Below are 20,262 nucleotides of genomic sequence, written 5' to 3' on the forward strand. Positions count from 1 at the left end.
AATCACCAGACTGGCTATGAATGTCTTTAATGTTTCCCAGATCAGAATCACAGCATACAGTGCATAATAACTTCTGAAGTAAACAGAAATATCATCACCGCATTTATTTATATAGTTTTACTATACTTTTTTTTTAATAATCATCTTTTTTTAAATTCCATTATTTAAAATTGTTCTTCGTCTCAAGTCTTGGGTTTCTGAATTCAACAAAGAATGTAAAAACAAGACAACAGGTGCAGCTTGATGCAATCGAGACCAAGCTGGAGGTTAGTGTGTGTGTGTGTGTGTGTGTGTGTGTGTGTATGTGTGTCACTGTCCTCACCATTGTGTGGCGTTAACCATGTGCGCTCATGCACCTCTGACCTGACACAAGATCTCTAACTATCTCAGCGATATGAAGCCATTTTGGTTTGCTTGGCTGCAGTTTTCGGGCACGTTGAAATAAGAATAAACCAAAATCACTTCATCACACAGACGAGGCTAAGTGTGTGTCCACATACATCCAGTCTGATCCACTGTTAAACACACGCTCGGGCTCTAAAAGTGCACTGGACTTTTAAGATTTACTGAGCATTTCATTTATCTCTCAACAGTTTGGAGCATGAAGCTCTCCACTGCTACATCACATCACTGTAAGGTCAACACAACCTCCACAACCACAACGCAACACAGTGTGTGGAGGGAAGCAGTCAGACCACCTGTGTGATCTCACTTCTCTGTGAGGCATCGTATGGTATCAAAGCCCTCATGTCTGTCCCACATGTGATCAAGTAGCTCCATGTAAACACTGCTACATGTGAAGTGGGAGAATATTTCGTTGGCTGCACTTTGTGTTTAGAAGTCCTGACCATGAATCTCAGGCCAAGCCCCTCCACCATTACATCATCAGCCGGTCAAAGCTGACTTTTGTCAGGGCTCTTATCTTCTCATCAGCAGCAGAGTTGGACCACGAGACATATTTCAAAATAAAAGGAGGAAACAAAGAATGAAAAAAATATACGTAGAGAAGTTGTTCCATCGACTACGACCCCACTTTAATTTTTTTAATGAGGCCCTGGCTAGCCTAAAAACATTCCCAATTCATAGCCAAAGCGGTGCAGGTGCCTCACAAAAAGATTTGGTGGAAATAAAGAGAAGCAAACCCAAATTATAGAGGTTTATGTACGAAAAAACATGCCAAATTCTCATTTTGGAACCAGGAGTTGCAGATGTTCCATTGTACTTTTATCTACTATATAACTATATATTTCATTATATTTCTTATATATTTCTTTCTTTATCACTCATATTGTACAATATATCATAACAGAGCTGTTTGGCGTCATTTTGAGCCATTTTGACCCCTCTGGGGGTCATCATATCTCTCCTCCATGCAATTTCCTCGTCTCTGTCTGTGTCTATGGAGCGCTTGATAAGCCTATGGTGGGCGGATTTGAGCACGTGACTGCTTGTTCGAACCGGGTGGTTATTTCGAACACACCGAATGTTCCATGAAGTGATTGACAGAATTTTCAGCCACTAAAACTCCAAAACCGTGCCACTCAACCATCCCGAGCCCCAAGCCCCTATATGATTCGCCGGCCAGCATAATCTCCCCCATTTTGTGTCAGATGAATGGAAAATCGCCATTTTAGGTTTCAGACACTCACAGTGAGCAAATGAACACATTTCTCATTTGGATTTATTTCGGATTTCTCCGTTTTCGCCCTGAAAACCATCTCAAGGTATGATGCGGTTCTAATGTTTTGGCAGTGTTGGCGTTGTGCTTTGTGTGGCTTCTTGGATGTAACTTTTGAACGGTTTCACGGAGAGAAATTTGGATGTTATCGCTGGAATCTGTGTAGAATGCTCGTGTTTCCTGATGTGTGATTTGCCCGGGGGGATGCAATGGCCGCATTTTGGAAGCATTTTCCGAGTACTTAGATTGCCGGTGGATGCGTAAAATACATGATATTGTGGCGGATCTTCCGAGTTAGTTAGTATAACAGTTCATAATGGTGTTTGCAGTGTGTAAAATGGTTTACATGATTAAGTTGCTCAGACTTTTTTCGAAAAAAATAAAAAATTAATTACTTTTTAAAATGTATTTATGAAATTTGATTTCTACGACTTTAGCAAGATGTAATCCTCTATGTGCCTCTTTACATACTGAATAGTGAAGATAAGTAAAAAAGGTAATATCAGTTTAACTAACTCTGGTCTAATCATTGTCAGAGTCAGAAACAGGTTGTAAGTGCAGATACTGCAACAATGTGTTAGAGACATCCTGACTGATGGTCCACCAATGAAGGCCTGACAGGAACCTTTGGAGGAGGGCTAACAAAGAAGTGCTAACTTAAATAACAAGTCTGCCATATATTGTAAGACTACAGTGTTATCGTTTGACTAATCAAACAGTGTGTATGTTTAATTAGTCAAAGTTTAGTCGTCTACCACATATGGATCCGGAGGCGAAAGATGCTCCAAGTAAAAATAGACCTGCTACTTGCTAAGGTTGAAATAGTGTTGTTCATGTTTATGTGATTTACCAAAATGGACGGCTCAGATTGTTTGATGCTTAAACAGAGCTGTGTGCTTTTAGTGTACAATAGGGGTCATATTAACATCTAAATAGGCCAGGGTCCCGAAACTGCCCTTCATATCCGAGCGAGGTTCCCAACCACACAGGGTTCCTCCTCCAGTGATGGCCCTTTAAACAGGATGGCCCTGGAGTACTTCCAGTCCTCCACCACCCTTCTGTTCTTCAGAATGACACAAGAACTCATAGAATCCAGTGAAATCCAGCATAGGAACACTGCGATCATTACAGAAATAATGAAACCCGATCAAGATCCCATCAAGCTATCGCCCTCTGTCCTCAATCAACAAAGACATACAAATGGTCAGCAAGGCGTCATCTACTAGAATTGAAGCAGTCACTCCATCTCCAATACATATTGATCCAACAGGTTTATATCAAAGGCAGACACATACAATCACACATGCAGGTTATTCAACATATTCATCATTTAACTCAACTATGAGGAAACTATAATAGATGCAGAAAAAGCTTGTGATGTTTTAATTTGACATTCTACATGAATTTGGACTCGGAGAGTCGTTTAGCACTGAACAGAACCCACAAGTCTCACTACCAGAAACCATGAAACTATTCAGAAGACTCTCTAAAATCTCAAACTACTTCATGAACTGGTCTACATCAACACTATTGCCACTCTCCAAAAAGAGAGCTGGAAAACTAAAAAACTGATAGATAATTGAGAATTATTACATTTTGACGGAGCACTTCTATTTTAACCGGCGCAGCTTTTTCAGCCTTTACGGAACTTGTTCAGCAGCACAAATCACGTCACGTGATGCAGCTCAGCCAATCAAATATGGCTATTCTGACAAGTTTCTTGACTTGAGTGAGATGTAAACAAACGGGGGAGAGACGAGGAAACAACGAAGAGCAGGAGAATATGTACGTGAGTCAGAAGTTATTTCACATGACGTTCTCCAAAGAGAGAAAAGTCTTTAACCAAGAATGAACAGACTCTTATACGTTAATTCTTCCCACGTCAGTTTAAAACCAGTTTGTCTCAATTGTTCAGAGATCGTGATGATTAATAAAAGCGGTAAATGAAGCGCCACTACGAGACAAAGCACAACTCTTTAGAGCAAACTTTCCCACTCACATCTGAAATGAAGACACAGAAAAATAAACCTAAGAGTCCAGTATAATCAGAATCTAACACATGAATTCACTCTCCAACAATGATGTTAACTAAGAGAATAGAGCAGAAACAAGTAGTTTAATAACCACAGATGAAGTCCATGCACACAAATATATCTTGTTAGAAGATGAGAAAAATATAATATTGTGGCTTTTGATTGACATCACTTCACACCTGAATGAAGTGAATTTAAAGCTGCAGGACAAATCAGTGAAAATGAAGTACTTTATTTTAAGATGTACATTTTACAAAAGCTTTCTGTCAGTTATTCTTTAATCCAGCCCTTATTTTACTTGAAACGAGAAGAACATTTATTTATGTATTTCTATGTATTATTTGTAATCCATCCAGTTAAATTTGAAAACGGAGAATAATAATTGTTAAAATATAATTGATGTGTACTTTCTTTATTTGATTTGACAGTTGTTGACTACACAGAGACGTTGTTACTACTGCTAGGCTTCTTGAATAATATATGGCAACTAGAAAATTTCGCAAGAAATTTTGACAGTGTGGCTTCTACTGCCCGAAGACGTCGCAATATGTAGCTACACAGGCCGATGTTACCGGTAGTATCGTTGCGGTTCGATTGAGATATCGCTTCTCTCTTTTCTGCATTTTAGATCCATACTCTTGGATTGAATCTTGTATAACGGTTTCAATTTCCTATACGTGTGAGTTTTTCATACACCAAGCCGGATCAAGTGCAGTCTGTCTTCAACAGGCAGTTAAATATATTATTCACCATTATCGATTTTAGCCTTGGAGCTAGTTTTCTTGTGTGTATTGAGAGGGACCCTTGGTCATAACTTTATAACAATTAACAACCCACAACTAACGCTCTTTAACAGAGCTAGTCACCACGACACAACAGTCTGTGACACAAACAATTTGTAACACTAATAATTGTACATATATTACACCGCCGAACTGCATGCTGGGTACAGCTCACTCGCCTGCTAGCAAAACAGTCTGCTAACAGCTGGGAGAGGCTCCGTCGCTCCAGTAACGTTTTTCACATGATCTGCTCTTCAACTCATCATTCCTCTCATGTATTCATATCGGAGCAATAGGAGCTGCGGTTATGGGGGTTTGAGGATTTGTTTGAGAGGTGTTTCCCTGCTTTTTCTCCATGAACAGGCTGCAGGCGCACAGGTGATTCTGATTGAGCTAATTAGTGAACGGAGACTCACAGACACACATGACTTAGAGATATATGTGATGCAGCTCAGCCAATCAAATATGGGTATTCTGACAAATTTCCTGATTGTGAGATGTACACACACCATGACACAAGTGGGCGAGACGAGGAAAGACTAGGCAGAGCAGGATAATAGGTAGTTACATTGTAATTATTAAAACATTAATAGATCCTCAAATGAGAAAAATTGCCTGAGAGATAAGTCGTGAACCAGGAATGGTTGTGCTTGCATAGGCAAATTTCTCCTCAGGACAAGTGTTTGAGAGTGAGCTGATTGGTGGAAATACATCACATAGAGATTTTCAGGGGAGATCGTTAGACCTCCTGTCTGTCTCTGCCACTTACTCACTCTGTCCATCTAACTGTCTGTGTCTCTCTTCTCTCTCTATCATACAGTCATTGAGGTCTTAGATAGTTTTAGAGAACTTCCCTCCCATTTCAAAATAAAAGCCCCACAGAATGACTTCAAACTGGAATCTTGCGATGAGGCTTGTCATTTTGGGAGCGTCAGTTTCCTGAGAGGAGACAGAATCTGAATTCTCCTCTCCTCAGGAAACTGACGCTCCCATCAGCTCTGTACGATCCATATTCTGAGCTTCACGTTGAGATACAGTTTATTTACGGGGCTTTTATTTTGAAAGGGTGGGATTGAATATATTTCCCTTAATATCTATAAGTGATATGTGTCTGTATTCACTAATTAGCTCATTCACTAACACCTGTCCATGGGAGTAATTTGCCTATATCACTAATCAATGGTGGTTCAAGACTGTGAACTTTCTGGCAATTTTTCTCATTTGGAGATTAATCTATGTTTTATCATTTACAGTTTACCCAGCTATTGGCCTGCTCTGCCAAGTCTTTCCTCGTCTCGCCCACTTGTGTCATGGTGTGTGTACATCTCACTGGAATCGGGAAATTTAATAGCGCAGCGGCTAACGTTAGTTAGCTTGTCAGTTACTAACGTCACGTAACTTAACGGAACATTTTAACACACATGTGATGTTAAACGATCTCTTATTTTGCTTCAACATTAGTATCGGTGACATTCGAGTGAGTTGAAACCCAATACTTACATTTAAAAGTGAATGCTGCCGCTTCTCCAGCTCTCGCATCAGTCGCCGCCATGTTTGTTCAAATAAAATCTTCACCGGCACGCAATGCATCTTGGGATGTGCTGGGCCGCGAAGGATCAGATGTATCCTTCAAATCTGGGGTCTGAAGGCCGCATTCGTCGGCTGCATTCGAAGGAGTCTTCAACAAACATGCGAAATGGGACAGCCTAGTCGTCGCGCTGTGACGTAACCGGTCTACGAATGCAGCCTCCGAAGGATGCAGCCCCTGAATTGGGACATAGTCTTCACAGACACTACACATTCTCTTATATACGACTCATCTGAAAGATAATATGATAAAAAATGTAAAGATTAAACACAGAAAAAGTCACTTTTGACATTGTCCACTATACATCATTTGAATAGTGTGTATTGTAGGTAGAAAGCAAAACAAAACCATATTACAAACATGTGTACCTTGCGTTTGCAATTTAGTTGTGTCTTCATCTTTGGTTCTGTATACAATCAGTGTGTGACGACACTGTTAAATAAATAGTTTGGGGTTTTAGGAAATACACTTTCAATTCACATTCTGGCAGAGGGTAAGATGAGATGATTGCTATCAAATGCAAAGGCTTAGCCTCGCACATAGAATGGAGACGGGAGAAACGGCTTGCCTGGTGTTAGTGAAAGAGGACACAGACAAGACTGAACTCAAAATACTTCAAATCAAAAAGTGTTTATTCATAACAGGAGTATTCTGACGCAGCAGATCGATACGAGCTCGGACCTCATCAAAACTATCTATGACAGCAAAGAAAAAGGCGCTCCCCAAGGGGGGACACAAACCTTTGTAGTCCTTAGGGGCATTTTGTGATTGGTTGACTATTGGTGGAGGCGGCTCTTGGTTTAAACTTTCTGAGAGCCTCATTGGTGCACAGGATGTCCATCCTCACCGGCACCCGGAATCCATGCCTCCAGCGAAGTCTGATGAGTGTGTGTGTGTGTGTTTGAGAGTGTGTTCTGAGGCCACGGTCATTTTAACTGCTTCTTTGTCGAAGCTGTTATTCTGTACCAAGCAGTGGCAAGTCCGGGGAGTACTTGGTTCCTGTTTTGTATTAGATAATGAGGGGGCCCTGGGCAGGTGGAATACACTGCCTCACTCTGTGACTTTACACTACGAGACATATTATGATTACTGCACATAGCATATGGTTTAAGCTTCACTAAATGTGTTTACGAATATATAGAAGTGTTTACAAATATATAGCATATTTGTTTAAGCTTATTCTTAATGTGTTGACACTGGCTCTATTAAAAGGTAACAAAAAATCTGTCTAGCCAAACTACAACTAAATTAACTCGCTATATTTCATTCGTTGCAAGTGTCAAAGAAACATCAATGAAGCAATGATTTTACCACGGGGAAAACGTGCATATAATTGTTTCCTGGCAACCCGCAAATAATTTATGGCTGTGCGTGTGACACTATGATTTCACCACGGCCACGCCTTTCTGCTCATAATGCTTCCTGATGTACTCCGTGATGGCGCTCTCATTATTCAGCTCTTTCCTGAACACCATGATGTAACACTTCGGGGCCAAGTGACAGCCGAGGATGCTGTAGCTGGAAATGAGGATGGCTGTGCACTCGATGGCACTCTTGTATTTTCCGATCAAACTGATATAAATGGGGATGAAGAAAATCCAAATGATCAAAAACAGCAGCATGCTGATGGTGATCAAACTCGCATTCTTATACAAATCTGGCAACTGTTTGCTTTTGAATGCAAACAGGAAGCAGATGAGGGCCAAGAAAGCATTGTAAGCCAACATGGCAATAAAGAACTTTTTGGAGCCTTTCTCACACTGCTTCAGGATGCTCTCACTAAATATCTCTTCATCAGCGTATGGGGGATAATGGTAAAGCCATGGCACGCACAAGGCCAACTGGATCCCAGTGACGATTGTCACCATGGCCACCGGCTGGTGGAGCCTCTTCGCCCAGGACTCTTTGTTCAGTTGAAAGCTGAAGCCCACTAAGATCTGGAGCAGGTTGGCAAGAATGCAGGAGATGCAGAGGGAGAAAGCGATGCCGAAGAGAGGCAGGCCTACCATGCAGGAACCATTGGTGGGTTTTCCCGCAAAGCTAAAGGAAAGGCAGAAGCAGGCCAGCAAGGAAAAAAGCTCCAAGAGGCACAAGTAGCCTCCAACGGCCTTCACAACGGGAGTGCCTCGATAGATGGTAAACAAAACAGCAAACACAATGGTAACAGTTATACCGAACACTCCCAAGGCATTCAAGAAGATAACGAAGGGGTCCGACCAATGTAGGAATTCAACAGTTTTCTCCAAACACGTATCCCTCTGTGGAGATGAATAGTTCTTTGCGCTGCATCGTTTGCACTCCTTGCCTGTGGATAGGGAACACAGAAAAGTTAACAGCGTGAGGAAAGTTTGAAGAATCTTTAGCATATTCATCAGGGAGAATAGAATTCCATCGAAAAGTGTTATCTAAATTAAAGCAACGAGAAGAGAGGAGAGTGAACACGAACGAATGACACCAAAGGAGCTAAACATTACAAAAGAGCAGAGCAGATGGCAGGTCTGGTTAAATCATACAATCCCCTGTCCAAAGACTTATCATTTACATTATTGATTTGTTCAATGCAATTACTCAGGGTTTGTCATATATTTAAGTATATATACAGTATATCTGAGTATAAAATGTTTTGTTGTTTGCCATAATCTGCATGAAGATGTTACACAGAAGAGTCCAACCCAGCTTTCCAGTCTGTCCAGTAGAAATATCATTTTTGTTGACTGTATCGAATGGACCTCTGAGATCAAATAATGTTAAGACTGAAACTTTTCTACAAGCCACAATTTTGCAGATTGGTGATACATATTTCATGTGTCGTTTCGGCTCTGCAAAAATGATGGTTCTATTAACATTTTAAGCTTGATATCAGGGTGGAGTTTAGGTCTCAAATCATGCAATATGTAATGGTTGACTCAAACTATACATTTAAATTGCGCACCATAATACATTTAGTATTAACAAAACAGGTATTAAAATTGTTAAGAATAGCAATATTTAATCAAGAATTCTTAAATTTTCCATATTGGGTTATCAGAAACGAATGATGTTATATCAATCTCAAACTATTGTTACAATTTGTTGTACACTCAGCAGGTAGCGATCCAATCCATTCTAATTCTCCCTACGTGAATGTGATGATATGCTCATTTATGTATCCATACTAGGGATCCTCTTAGAAGATAGGATTTGTATTATTTGAAGTGGTGGATATTTCATATGGGGAGAAAATACTTACCATCTCCAGCAGAAAACTCTCCATCTGCACATGGAATACAATATTTGCAGCAACGTTTGTTTTGCATTTTCAACTCTTGCCCTGGTTTACATATTTTAGAACAGTTGTAAACAGATACCTTTGAAAAGACAAAACAGAATTAGTACAACATGTCATCATTTTTTGAGAAATAAATACACAATGAGATTCTGACCTTACCTTCACACTGAGCATCTTATTAACAAGATCATCTGGGACTTTGATTTCTCTATTCGGAAGGTATTCTCCAATGGTTTTTATTCGTGTGTGCGGTTTGGATTCAGTCATGTTCCAATACAAAATATCATATCCTATTCCGGGGTCTCCATTGGAGTCAAAGAATATATGTGTTGTATTGTTTACAGTGAAGTTTACGTTCTTGATTTCCATAAAAAGCTGTAGAGACAAACATGGAGTGAAAGTTTCTTGTTATTGGCTCTATTACTAGCAACATTTCAAATCCTAAAACATGAAATATTTCATTCAGGAGTTTAGAATTTTGCAGAATAAGTAAATTACAATGAGAAATACATTTTTGTTTGTTTAAAAGAGTAGTTAGACATTTTTTTAAACTTCTTTTCTTGCAGAGTTTTAGATGAGAAGACCGATACGATAAGGCTGTATGACCAGCAGCTGGTTAACTTAGCTTAGCATAGGGACTGGAAACAGCCAGCCTGGTTCTGTTTGGGGAGAGCCAGGCTAGCTGTTTCCACTCTTCATGCTACGCTAAGCTAACCAGCAGCTGGCTGTAGTCTTATACCAGAGACAGCCCACTGAGAGGCAGCTTCCTGTGTCTGTGTCACATGGGTTTTACCACTGCCCTGCCGCTTAAGGAAACCAGCAGCAGGTCCTGAGTCCAGTAACTCCAATGGGAGAAGTGAACGTTAACATAGGTTATGACCGACTCTTTCGCTCCATAGTCACCGAAGTGAATATTGGACTGTATTTACCACATAGAGAGAGGGGTAACAATCTTCTCATTAAACTCTGCAAGAGAGAAAATAAGCATATTTCCAAAAATTCACATAAATTTGCAATGCAAGATGACTTTACTGTACCTCCTGGGCTGTAAATTCGGTGCTGTGTTTACAGTGATGGTTGTCACACTTTAGCACACTCCTAAGACCCTCAGCAATGACCTGAACAGCTAAGTAGATATTGTATGACATATCCTGGTCAATGTAATTGGCCAAGAAGCTTGGGTCCAGACATTGCTTGGATGTTTGCTTGTTTGTTAGCGAGCAGTTACTTTCACCGTTCTCAGGCTGATCAGAACAGAGTGGACAATGAGTCAGGTAATCCTCTAGAAGGCCGTTAGTGGTCCCGTTGAACATTGAGATGACATAGTCTTTAAAACCAGGCACCTCGTTCCTCTTGGAGACAAACCCGAAAACCTCCCCAGCCACCTCAATGCCTGGCAGTGTAGATACCTTCATAGAGGTGGACCACGTATCAGTTGCAATCCACGTTCTGTTGAGGCTGTGTTCGATAGCTGCTCTCATTATGACTAAAACATTAGATTCCTTGGTGAACAAGATGAAGGCCTCAGCGGAGGAGTTATTGATTTTGCACATCAGATCAGCCAGGCAGTTATTGTTCTGGGAAAAGTTATCCGGCAGGATGAAGATGAATTCGTTGCAGACCTTTTTTTCCTCCTTTTCACTGAAAAGGGCCTCGAGTTTCTCACTTCCGTACTTCCCATACTCATCATCACTTGTTACAATGGCCACTGACTTCCAATAGAATTTGGTAACCAGCTCAGCAATGGCCTTTGTCTGATGTTCATCACTGGGTATCGTTCGCAGAAAAGTGGGGAACTTCGACTTCCTGCTAAGCAGCTGGCTAGTCGCACCATAGCTAATCTGTAACAAACAGGAAAAAATCATGTAGAATTTGTTCTGCATGCTGTTTGCAACAGTGACGAATTTAAACCGAAAGACAAAGGATTATATTTATTACCACTATTGCATTATATGTTATGGAATCTTCATAATCTCATCATTAATCTCAAACGACGCAGAGGCATCCCAAAACTTTTGCATTTCTAACTGTAGTTAATATGACACCATCAGGTACAGAGAAGACAAACCTGGGTAAGAGATGACAGAGCAACAACTCGTGCAACAGCTATTGACACTTCAGAAGAAGCTTCCCCAATCATGGCCTTCGTTTCGGGTTCGGTTAGAGCAGATTGAAAGCGTGTAGGTACTAAACAGCTCTGAGATTCTGACTGGCGCCTCAGCAACTGGAGCGTAGCTCTGATGGCGAGGCTGACATTTCCACACGTGTCATAGATGTCATACCCTATGGTGAAGTTGGGTAGAACCCTCGGCGTGCGCTGGTTTATTTCTCTGATGGCGTGTATCATCACTTGACTGCGAAGGAACGTTTGGATGTCATAGCTACAAAAATTAACAGAGGATGGATGGAATTTTCGAAATGATTAGTTTTTCTTATCGTCTTGTAAAATGGATTGATTTTGATGGGAGCATACTTACCCACTACAGGAGAGTTGTCCGGACACTGTGCTACGATTGATTTCTCCGTGAATAGGGAAAATTCCTCCAATGATGATGTCCCCAGGAGAGTATGCATGTAGAGAAACATTCTCTCCCAAACAAGGGCAAAATACAGCCATGATACTCACAGAGACCCATAATAACAAGAGCATTGTGGATACACAGGGGAAAACACATGCACGCATTTGCTCCCCTCTCTAGAAGACTGGTTCCTAAACAACAGCTAGGTATATCTGCACCTTGTGGGAAGTCGGACTCGATCATTTGCATTGTTCGATGGAATCTGTCACCTGATGCAAAACAACCGCTGACACTTACTCAGTAAGAGTGATTTGAATTAGTTACAGGAGAGGATTCATTCGGTTTTAAATAATTTGTGTATGATTTCTTATCTGGATGAGAGTTTAGACAAGACATGCGTCTGTATTTGTCTAGTGTGCCATGTTTGCTTATTTCAATAGGGATGATGCGGAAATAAACTTAAACTTTTCTATTCCTATTTTCTGCCCCCTTGGCAGGTAGGTAGAAAAAACATTAAACATGTAACCAAGGGGAAATGGAGCAGCATTATAAATGATCTTGAATATTTAAAAAGAACATGCGAGTTCACAATAAAATGTTCAAAATATAACTTCTGCTATCTGGTGAGTGTACTTCAGTGGCGATCGCGTCATGTTTTTTTTAAAATACATTTTAAAAGCATTTTTAAATGACGTCAGGCCATTTGACCTGCCTGAGACCAACTTGTCAGACACAGTATGACAAACGTTTCGATTGTGTGTCACCCAGCTTTTTAATATGCTTTTTCGAAATCAAGAGTTGTTTCATGAGTGATACACAAGTATTTCAATTCTTCCATATTTATTTTTATTTTTTTTACCCATTTACGCTGAAGTCAGTACAGCCTCTAAGCTTGGTTCTGTTGGAAAAGTACAGTCTTTCTAACATTTTGAATCAGGAAATGCCTCCTTTTATTCAGGTCAGTGACCCCAAAATAGAATAACTGTGGCGCAGTTTGCAAAAGACTCCACAAGACGGCAACTTGCTACATAGACTATGCCCTCTATCTTGTGCCTCAAAAATGAAAGGTGTGATTTAGTTAACTGTGAATCATCATTGCAATTTGTTCCACAGCAACAGTAATATGGAGATAACACTATATTTTTTAGATCTAGTCAGGCCCATATAAACAGGTCATTGTTGGACATAAAGTCCTAAAGGTGCTCAGAAAAGAGGAACTTTTTGGACATTTGGAGTTACTTTGCTTTAAAATTCAATTCAAATTTAAACTATACAACTGTTAACATTAACAGTGATATCGTCTCAGGATTAATGATTTTAGCCAGTGAAAGACAAAGTAGGCTACTCAAATCTTTTACTACAGTAAAGAGTATGCGTGAAGAGAAACATTCTCTCCCAAACAAGGGCAAAATACAGCCATGATACTCACAGAGACCCATAATAACAAGAGCATTGTGGATACACAGCGGAAAACACATGCACGCATTTGCTCCCCTCTCTAGAAGACTGGTTCCTAAACAACAGCTAGGTATATCTGCACCTTGTGGGAAGTCGGACTGGATCATTTGCATTGTTCGATGGAATCTGTCACCTGATGCAAAACAACCGCTGACACTTACTCAGTAAGAGTGATTTGAATTAGTTACAGGAGAGGATTCATTCGGTTTTAAATAATTTGTCTGTTCGTGCACATGCCACAACTTTCTCATTTGTTTCCCATGCGTTTGTCATGATTCGGGCAATTTTGTCCAAGTTTGGATGAAGAGGATGACAGTCCACTGATATAGTTGAAAAGGAAATCTTTGAGTGTTTGGTTAAGTTTGTTTCATAAAGTGTGTCTGCGTTAGTAAGTGTGTTCAGCACATATTGGCAGGGATGTGGAATGCATGTGGAGTTTTACTACTGTATCGTCAATACAAATACATCAGAATGTAAACCTTGAATCTAAAAACCTTGAAATTAGAAAAGTGTGGCTTCTACTGCCCGAAGACGTCGCAATATACACACACGCCGACGTTACCGGTAGTGTCGTTCAGGTTCAATTGAGATAGTGCTACTCTCTTTTCTGCATTTTAGATTCATACTCTTGGATTGACAGTCCACAAATGGCTCCCGTTTCTGTACTGGACATATACATCTTTGTTTGAGAAGCCTTTGCAGAAAGCCTTTGCTTTCTTGCAATCATTTTGTGTTCCCTTCTAATTCTTTTGCAGTCTCAATTGAGTTCTGCAGATAAGACACACTCTTGTAGACCAACTCTGATGTTAGCATCACACTGGTTCCCTTGAAGTGTGAATGCAAGCACCAGAAGGAAAATGCTGCCGTTAGGCTAAAAACAAGCTACACCACGGTCACATGACTTCACCTCACTCACCAATATTAAGCTAAAGACAGATTAGTCGGTTGAACTGAAAACCCACGGCTAAAAGGCCTTGTGTAGCCACGTTATAACAATAGCCATAGCAACAGCTGCAACCGTAGCACTAGCAATAACTATATCCACTGCTTTAACCACTGCTCAACCCAAGCATGCAGCTACAGCTGAGGTCGTCAGGAGGAACACACAAAGTAACTGACCACAATAAAAAATGTCACCTTTTTAATGTCTCTTTTAAACTTCCGGTACCACCCAGACTAGCAAGGTAACTGCTTAGGTTACCCATGCTATTCATGCAAACTTCTCCCCCAGGTGTTGAATTTAACTCGCCCGCTCTCACCAATTGGCATATGAATGACACGACAATTTGTAAGTCATTTTGCAAACAAGAACGCCTTTCTTGCTTTTTATGTGCCATGTGGTCTGTATTGACTGCAATGTAAGCACATCCGTGTGAATACGCTACACTCTCAATATGTGATGTAGTATAAAATGTGAGAGAGGCCACTTATAGTTAGCAGGTGGGGAGGTAGACGAACACCAGGAAGCAGTGTTCAAAAGTGTCGTTTTATTTTAGTGACGTGTTTTCCTGTCACATTGTTTTCGTATATATTTGACTTACTTAAAGTACTTATTTTAAGCCCAACCATTGTGTTTTTCATAAACCTAACTGAGTTAATTGTTGCCTAAACATAACTGCGTCCGTTTCACATTAATGGTGTATAATGACACGTGGAAAGCCTAATGATGACGCGTGGAAATTAGGTGCAATTTATACGCTTTCCCATGAGATCGAGGTTGACTTAATGACACTGGCCTTAAAACTATGACTGACTTCTAGCCAAACAAATTCTGTGTTTTTGACGTCACTACCAACAACATGCAACGATTGCGACAGAGTGTTGCCTCAGTAGATGTTGTGTTTGCATAGAATATTCTTTTGGACAATTGAGATGGAAGGTTATTCAGGTGTCCTACATTCAAAAGTCAATGTAACATTTGAAAACAGCATGTGACTACGTCTCTTCGATCCTTCACAAATAACAGGATTTTTACAACAACAATATTAATTTATTATAACAACAATATAGATGAAGCACAGAGATCAAGCAAACTAATCTGCATGTGGCTTTGTAGAATTACACAATTGCACAGTTGCTTACAACTTACTAACATAAATATAACACAAAATTATTGATTTCACGAGGCCTAAGCCAATCAGACATTGAAGTGTTCCTTTTCAGGTTTGGATTCATGTGATCAGGGACACAATTGCCACCACATTTGTGTCAACAATGGCTACTCATACGACTGCAAGAGGCGCATCGGCTATGTCTTAAACCCAGACAAGAAAACATGCTCACGTAAGTATCTTTATCCTTGTTTTAATGTCTCTGTCCAATGTGTCAGTGTGACAAAATCTCATTGTGTTTTCACTATCTTAAAATAACTAAAAAGGTTGTACATGGCTAAAAGTTATATTTTCATGGAATCTTGCTTTAGTATTGATTTGGAATTGTATAATAAGTGGACATTTCTAACTTAAAACATATTTAATGTTTAATATTTAACTTTGACAGAACCTTTGAATTCCAAGTTCATAAGCTTCGAAGTTCCTTTTGGACATCAGTTAGTTTGGCACTTTGTGCTGCAAACACACTGCATACCAATCTCTTGTTACCAATGTTTTGGGTTGCCCCAAATAGATTAAGACAGACACTATTCAGCACAAATTAAATGAGTGGGACAATTATGAAGGCCTGGGCCGATGAGAGGCACAAATTCTAGAAGTAAATGATGCCCACTTAGAGACAACAATTAGATCTTCTCTCCAAGTAACAAGCTTGACTGAATATTATTATATACTATTATTCAGTAGGTTAGCTACCCCAACTGCCCTGGGGGTTTCAAAGCTGGAATCAGGTTTGCTGCCAACTTTTAAGTCTGCTCTGATTGGCTTGCGAGGAAAATATGGTGCACCTTTGCAAAGGTAGTTCTCAAGCCTTGGGTTTGGATACACAGATGTGGGGCGGCTGTATATTCTAATGAGCCATGCATAGCTTGTTAAATCACATGTTTTCTGCACTAAACAGCCCACAAAAACCTGACAGGGTTGCCTTATATTACCATTGTGGTGGGGGTTGCAGTAGTTCAGTCCATGGGGGCTTGGCTTGATAACTGGAGGGTTGTTGGTTCAAGTCCTTATGTTGACCAAGTACGGAGTGTGGACTAACAGCTGGAGAGGTGACAGTTCACTTCCTGGGTGTTGCTGGTGTGTTCTTGAGCAAGACACCTGACACCCAATCTGCTCCCTTGGCACTGTATAGTATCTTCCCACTGCTCATAATACTAGGATGGGTTAAGTGCAGAGGCTTATTTAATCATTAATTAATTAATAAATTAACATTTAACGGTTGTGGGTTGGTGGGCTCTAGATACCCAACTTTATGTGCACAAGCACTGAAAAGGTGACTTGACATGTTCCCTTTAAGCTGTATGCAATCATCTAGAGCTCATTGCTGGAAAGTCAACTAAACTTCCATTCCACAGCCACCTGTTCTGAGTGGTCAGTAAAAACTTAATTAGGGTATTATGCAGGGCATTGGTCTGCAAAGATGAGTAGTTTAAAGTGCGATGTGCACATGTATCAAATGGAACTGACTCAGTGTCTTCAGGTTCAAATACATGTGCCCAAGGACATGACTGCCAACATATTTGTGTCAGCACCGATGACTCCTACATCTGCAAATGTCGTGAGGGATATGTGTTGAATGCAGACAAGAAAACATGCTCACGTAAGAACCTGAATATTTTTCAGAGATTTGTTGGCTGTTTTTTGTCCAGTTCCAATGTGTTTTGCTCGACTGAAAGTTTCTATGTATCGCCTATATACTGTACATACAAGAGCTGGTGAGGCTCTTTGTACTGTGGGCATATATATCAACTGTAAAAATAATTATTGCCAAGCAAAGGGTCTACAATAATTGTCATTGGAAACTAGTTGACTCCAGCATCGTAGGCCCTCTGTGGTGTGGGGGCTGCAGTGAAGATGTGTTTCTGCTACAGTGACGTTCCTGGTTAGGAATCATGATGCTACAGGAGGCCCACATGATTATGAGCAATGTGAGACAAAGTACAGAAACAAAAGTCATTTAGTAATGGCATGAAAAATGATCAGTGGAAAGCATTTCTTTACTCACCAATACATTTGAAACCTCAAGCTAGCGGCCATTTTTCTTTTGTTGCAAACTGCACCTGTTGTCTTTTGTTGTCACAAAATAGGCATTTCATTCATTCACTCAAAAAAGAAAAAGAAAAACAAACAAGAAACTTAATATTTACAAATATTTGTCTGTTTGATTCTTACACTTAGAAATGTACAGTTGTGATCCTCTTCCAGATGTTGTGTCTCTGTCCTGCCACCCAGTTTGGTATTTTTCTTCACACATCCAGTTTCCTCAGAGTGGGCAGTCTGCGTAAAGCAGCCACAATGGCGCCCTCCAGTGTTAGCTTATAAAATAGACAGGGAGAAAGAACAGACAGACTAAATAACTTGTTTCAGTTTTCACCTCTGGTGGTTTCACTGTTGCTGTGTTGTGGTGAGGTTTACCTCACGACCCCTCACTGCCTCCTTATCCACAGGAGTGAGTACAAAAGGGTTCACATGGGTCTGATCGGACATGTTTGATCCTCCGTAGGACAGAGAAGCAAGGGATCCTGCTGGCAAACAGTGTGGGTAGAAAGATGGCCATGCCTTTGAATGTCCGCATTTGCTCGTGATCAGTTCATCCTCTTTTGATTCTGATTTCTACATTTAAGGCTGTGAGTCTTTTTCCAATCTCCTCCCAAAGTCTCTTTTCCACAGCGTGCACCTTTCCTTGCCCTACTGTCCATCATCGGCTCCACTGCATCTATCCACCTGCAGAACGCCCAAATCAGTCGTTTTGTGTTTTACATTGTGCACATTTCCCTTTCAGAGGGCTTACAAAATCTCTGACAGGAGCAGCCGGGTATCTGTCTCTCCCTTCTGTCCCTCCCCCGCCACCCAGTTAGGCAGTAATAAAATAGAAAACAAACAGGCTGTAGCTAGAGCACAAGCAAAGACAGCACCGGTGACTAACTTCTCCCATACTGGACGTAGGCTACCACGTGTTCCAGCATTACCCATGATCCATGTTTAAAATCCGTAGCAGAGAATGGCAGTGGGGGAGAGTGGGGCATCGCCGAGCTGGAGGCCTGCACATTCTCCCCCCAAAGAAAAACACTGAATCAGAAACAGCAGTTGTCAACTGTTGTGGCTTTTACCCCGTTTGGGAGATCAGAGCCCTCTTTTCATCTTGCAGCCCCGTGCTGCAGGCCGTGAAGTTCCACCGGTTACATTCACGTCTTTCTGGTCACAATAATTATGCAGTGATGAAGACGACCCTCCTTCAATGCAGTTGTCCAACAGCAAGAGTGACCGTCAACACAGCACGTGTGGTAAAAGTAACTTTTATACAGTCTACTGTTCAGCAAAAAGGCACTAAATGATGTGCAGTCCATAAGTAAAACAATTATTTATTATATTGTTATTGTTATTTCCACTGGGCCAAGCCCCACTGTGAAGATGACAGCCTGTCATGTCAATAGCAAGTCTGTCTACACAAGTAAGTAAAAAAATAATGTGTAATTGCCAAGTAAAGTCTATTGAAATCATCAATGAACATGTAAACTACAGTCAGTCTGTGGACATTGAAATGTGGCCATACATTGTTTACTGATATATAATCAAAATCACATATTTAATGATATCTGGTGTTGGAGTAGATTTTCTCTCGTGTCTGTGCTGGTGTAGTTATAGTTATACGCTAAAGAGCCTCAAACAAATAAATACAAGTTCTTGACATTGGAATGCATTCAGCACAGTTGAGCGTTTATTACCTCCATTCAACTCCTGGTGTTCTGCTGTATGATTAAAGAAACAACAGCATACATCTAAGGACAACACAGTATATCAAACTATGCGATGACGAGGTAGTTATGTAATCAAATGAATGCTAACAGCATTTATCAAACAATATAATGCCCAGAAAGAGACTCACATTGCCAGCAACGCATGAGGGAAGTGTCGAGGGGAGACCTTTTCAGGGGAGAGCCAGGCCGCTGGACTTCTGCTGCTGCTAACTTTCTGCAGCAAAGTCCCACCAAAAATGAACTGGATCCGGCTTACAATCAAAAAGTATTTAATTAACATGAGAAGCTAGAACAGTTGCAGACAGAATTACTCTATCGATATCAATATGTCCCTTGGGGCTGAGTCCTCACTTGCCCCACCTAATTGGCCAGCCCAGCTGGTCAACTCCCGAGTGGTAACGGCGCGAACAGAACCCAAAACTCTCTGCAACTATCCTATATTTAAAAGTCTCTGTCCGAATGTTTAAATGTCCAGTATCAGCCTCTGTGATTGGCCGGAATACAATAAACCCCTAATGGCTTTGGCCAGTTATCAGCTCAGTGTTTGGTTGAAGTCGTCCGGACTCCTCCTGCTCTGTTGGTCATCTGTCCAGCTCCTCTGTGTCCCCTTTGATGTCCCCTTTGATGTCTCTGGTCCTCGACCTATTCCCTTATATGGTCGTGAAGAGCCTGTCCTCTGCATTCCTCACTGACCCTATCTCCCCTTTGATCTCTCTGCCTCATGGCTCAGAACCCCCTAACCTATGTGACTATACTTTGGTTCAATACTTCCAATGATTATGTTAAAGACTCCTACAAGTAAACTTATTGCAAACATATTATATCTTCTATAAGTAAACATCCTGTAAACCTATATTACATTCCATAAGTAAATATATTGTGACTCTTAACATAATTTACATTCTCATCATTGTGACAATTTTATTCACCACTAGGGGTGCTATAAATTCTACTAAATAATGCTTCTTAATACTGTAATTCTCCACAAATCCCCCCTAATTCGCTGTTCACAGCGAATTAATCAATTCCCTGGAAATACACAATCCCTCTCTAATGGACTTTTA

At 40.6% G+C, this 20,262-nt stretch overlaps 1 protein-coding gene across 1 annotated transcript; it reads right to left on the reverse strand.

The window, feature by feature from the left end:
• Window positions 1-6,695: 6,695 nt before the first annotated feature.
• LOC306714579 (G-protein coupled receptor family C group 6 member A-like) lies at window positions 6,696-11,966 on the reverse strand (the record flags this gene model as incomplete). The annotated part of the gene is made up of 6 exons (XM_079184626.1): window positions 6,696-8,386; window positions 9,311-9,428; window positions 9,509-9,724; window positions 10,387-11,190; window positions 11,418-11,730; window positions 11,827-11,966. The coding sequence occupies 6 exons, from the start codon at window positions 11,964-11,966 to the stop codon at window positions 7,461-7,463; spliced, it is 2,517 nt and encodes an 838-aa protein (XP_079040752.1). The 3' UTR covers window positions 6,696-7,460.
• Window positions 11,967-20,262: the final 8,296 nt, after the last annotated feature.

The sequence above is a fragment of the Pholis gunnellus genome, assembly GCF_910591455.1.
Source record: "Pholis gunnellus genome assembly, chromosome: 23".
Taxonomy (NCBI): Eukaryota; Metazoa; Chordata; class Actinopteri; order Perciformes; family Pholidae; genus Pholis; species Pholis gunnellus.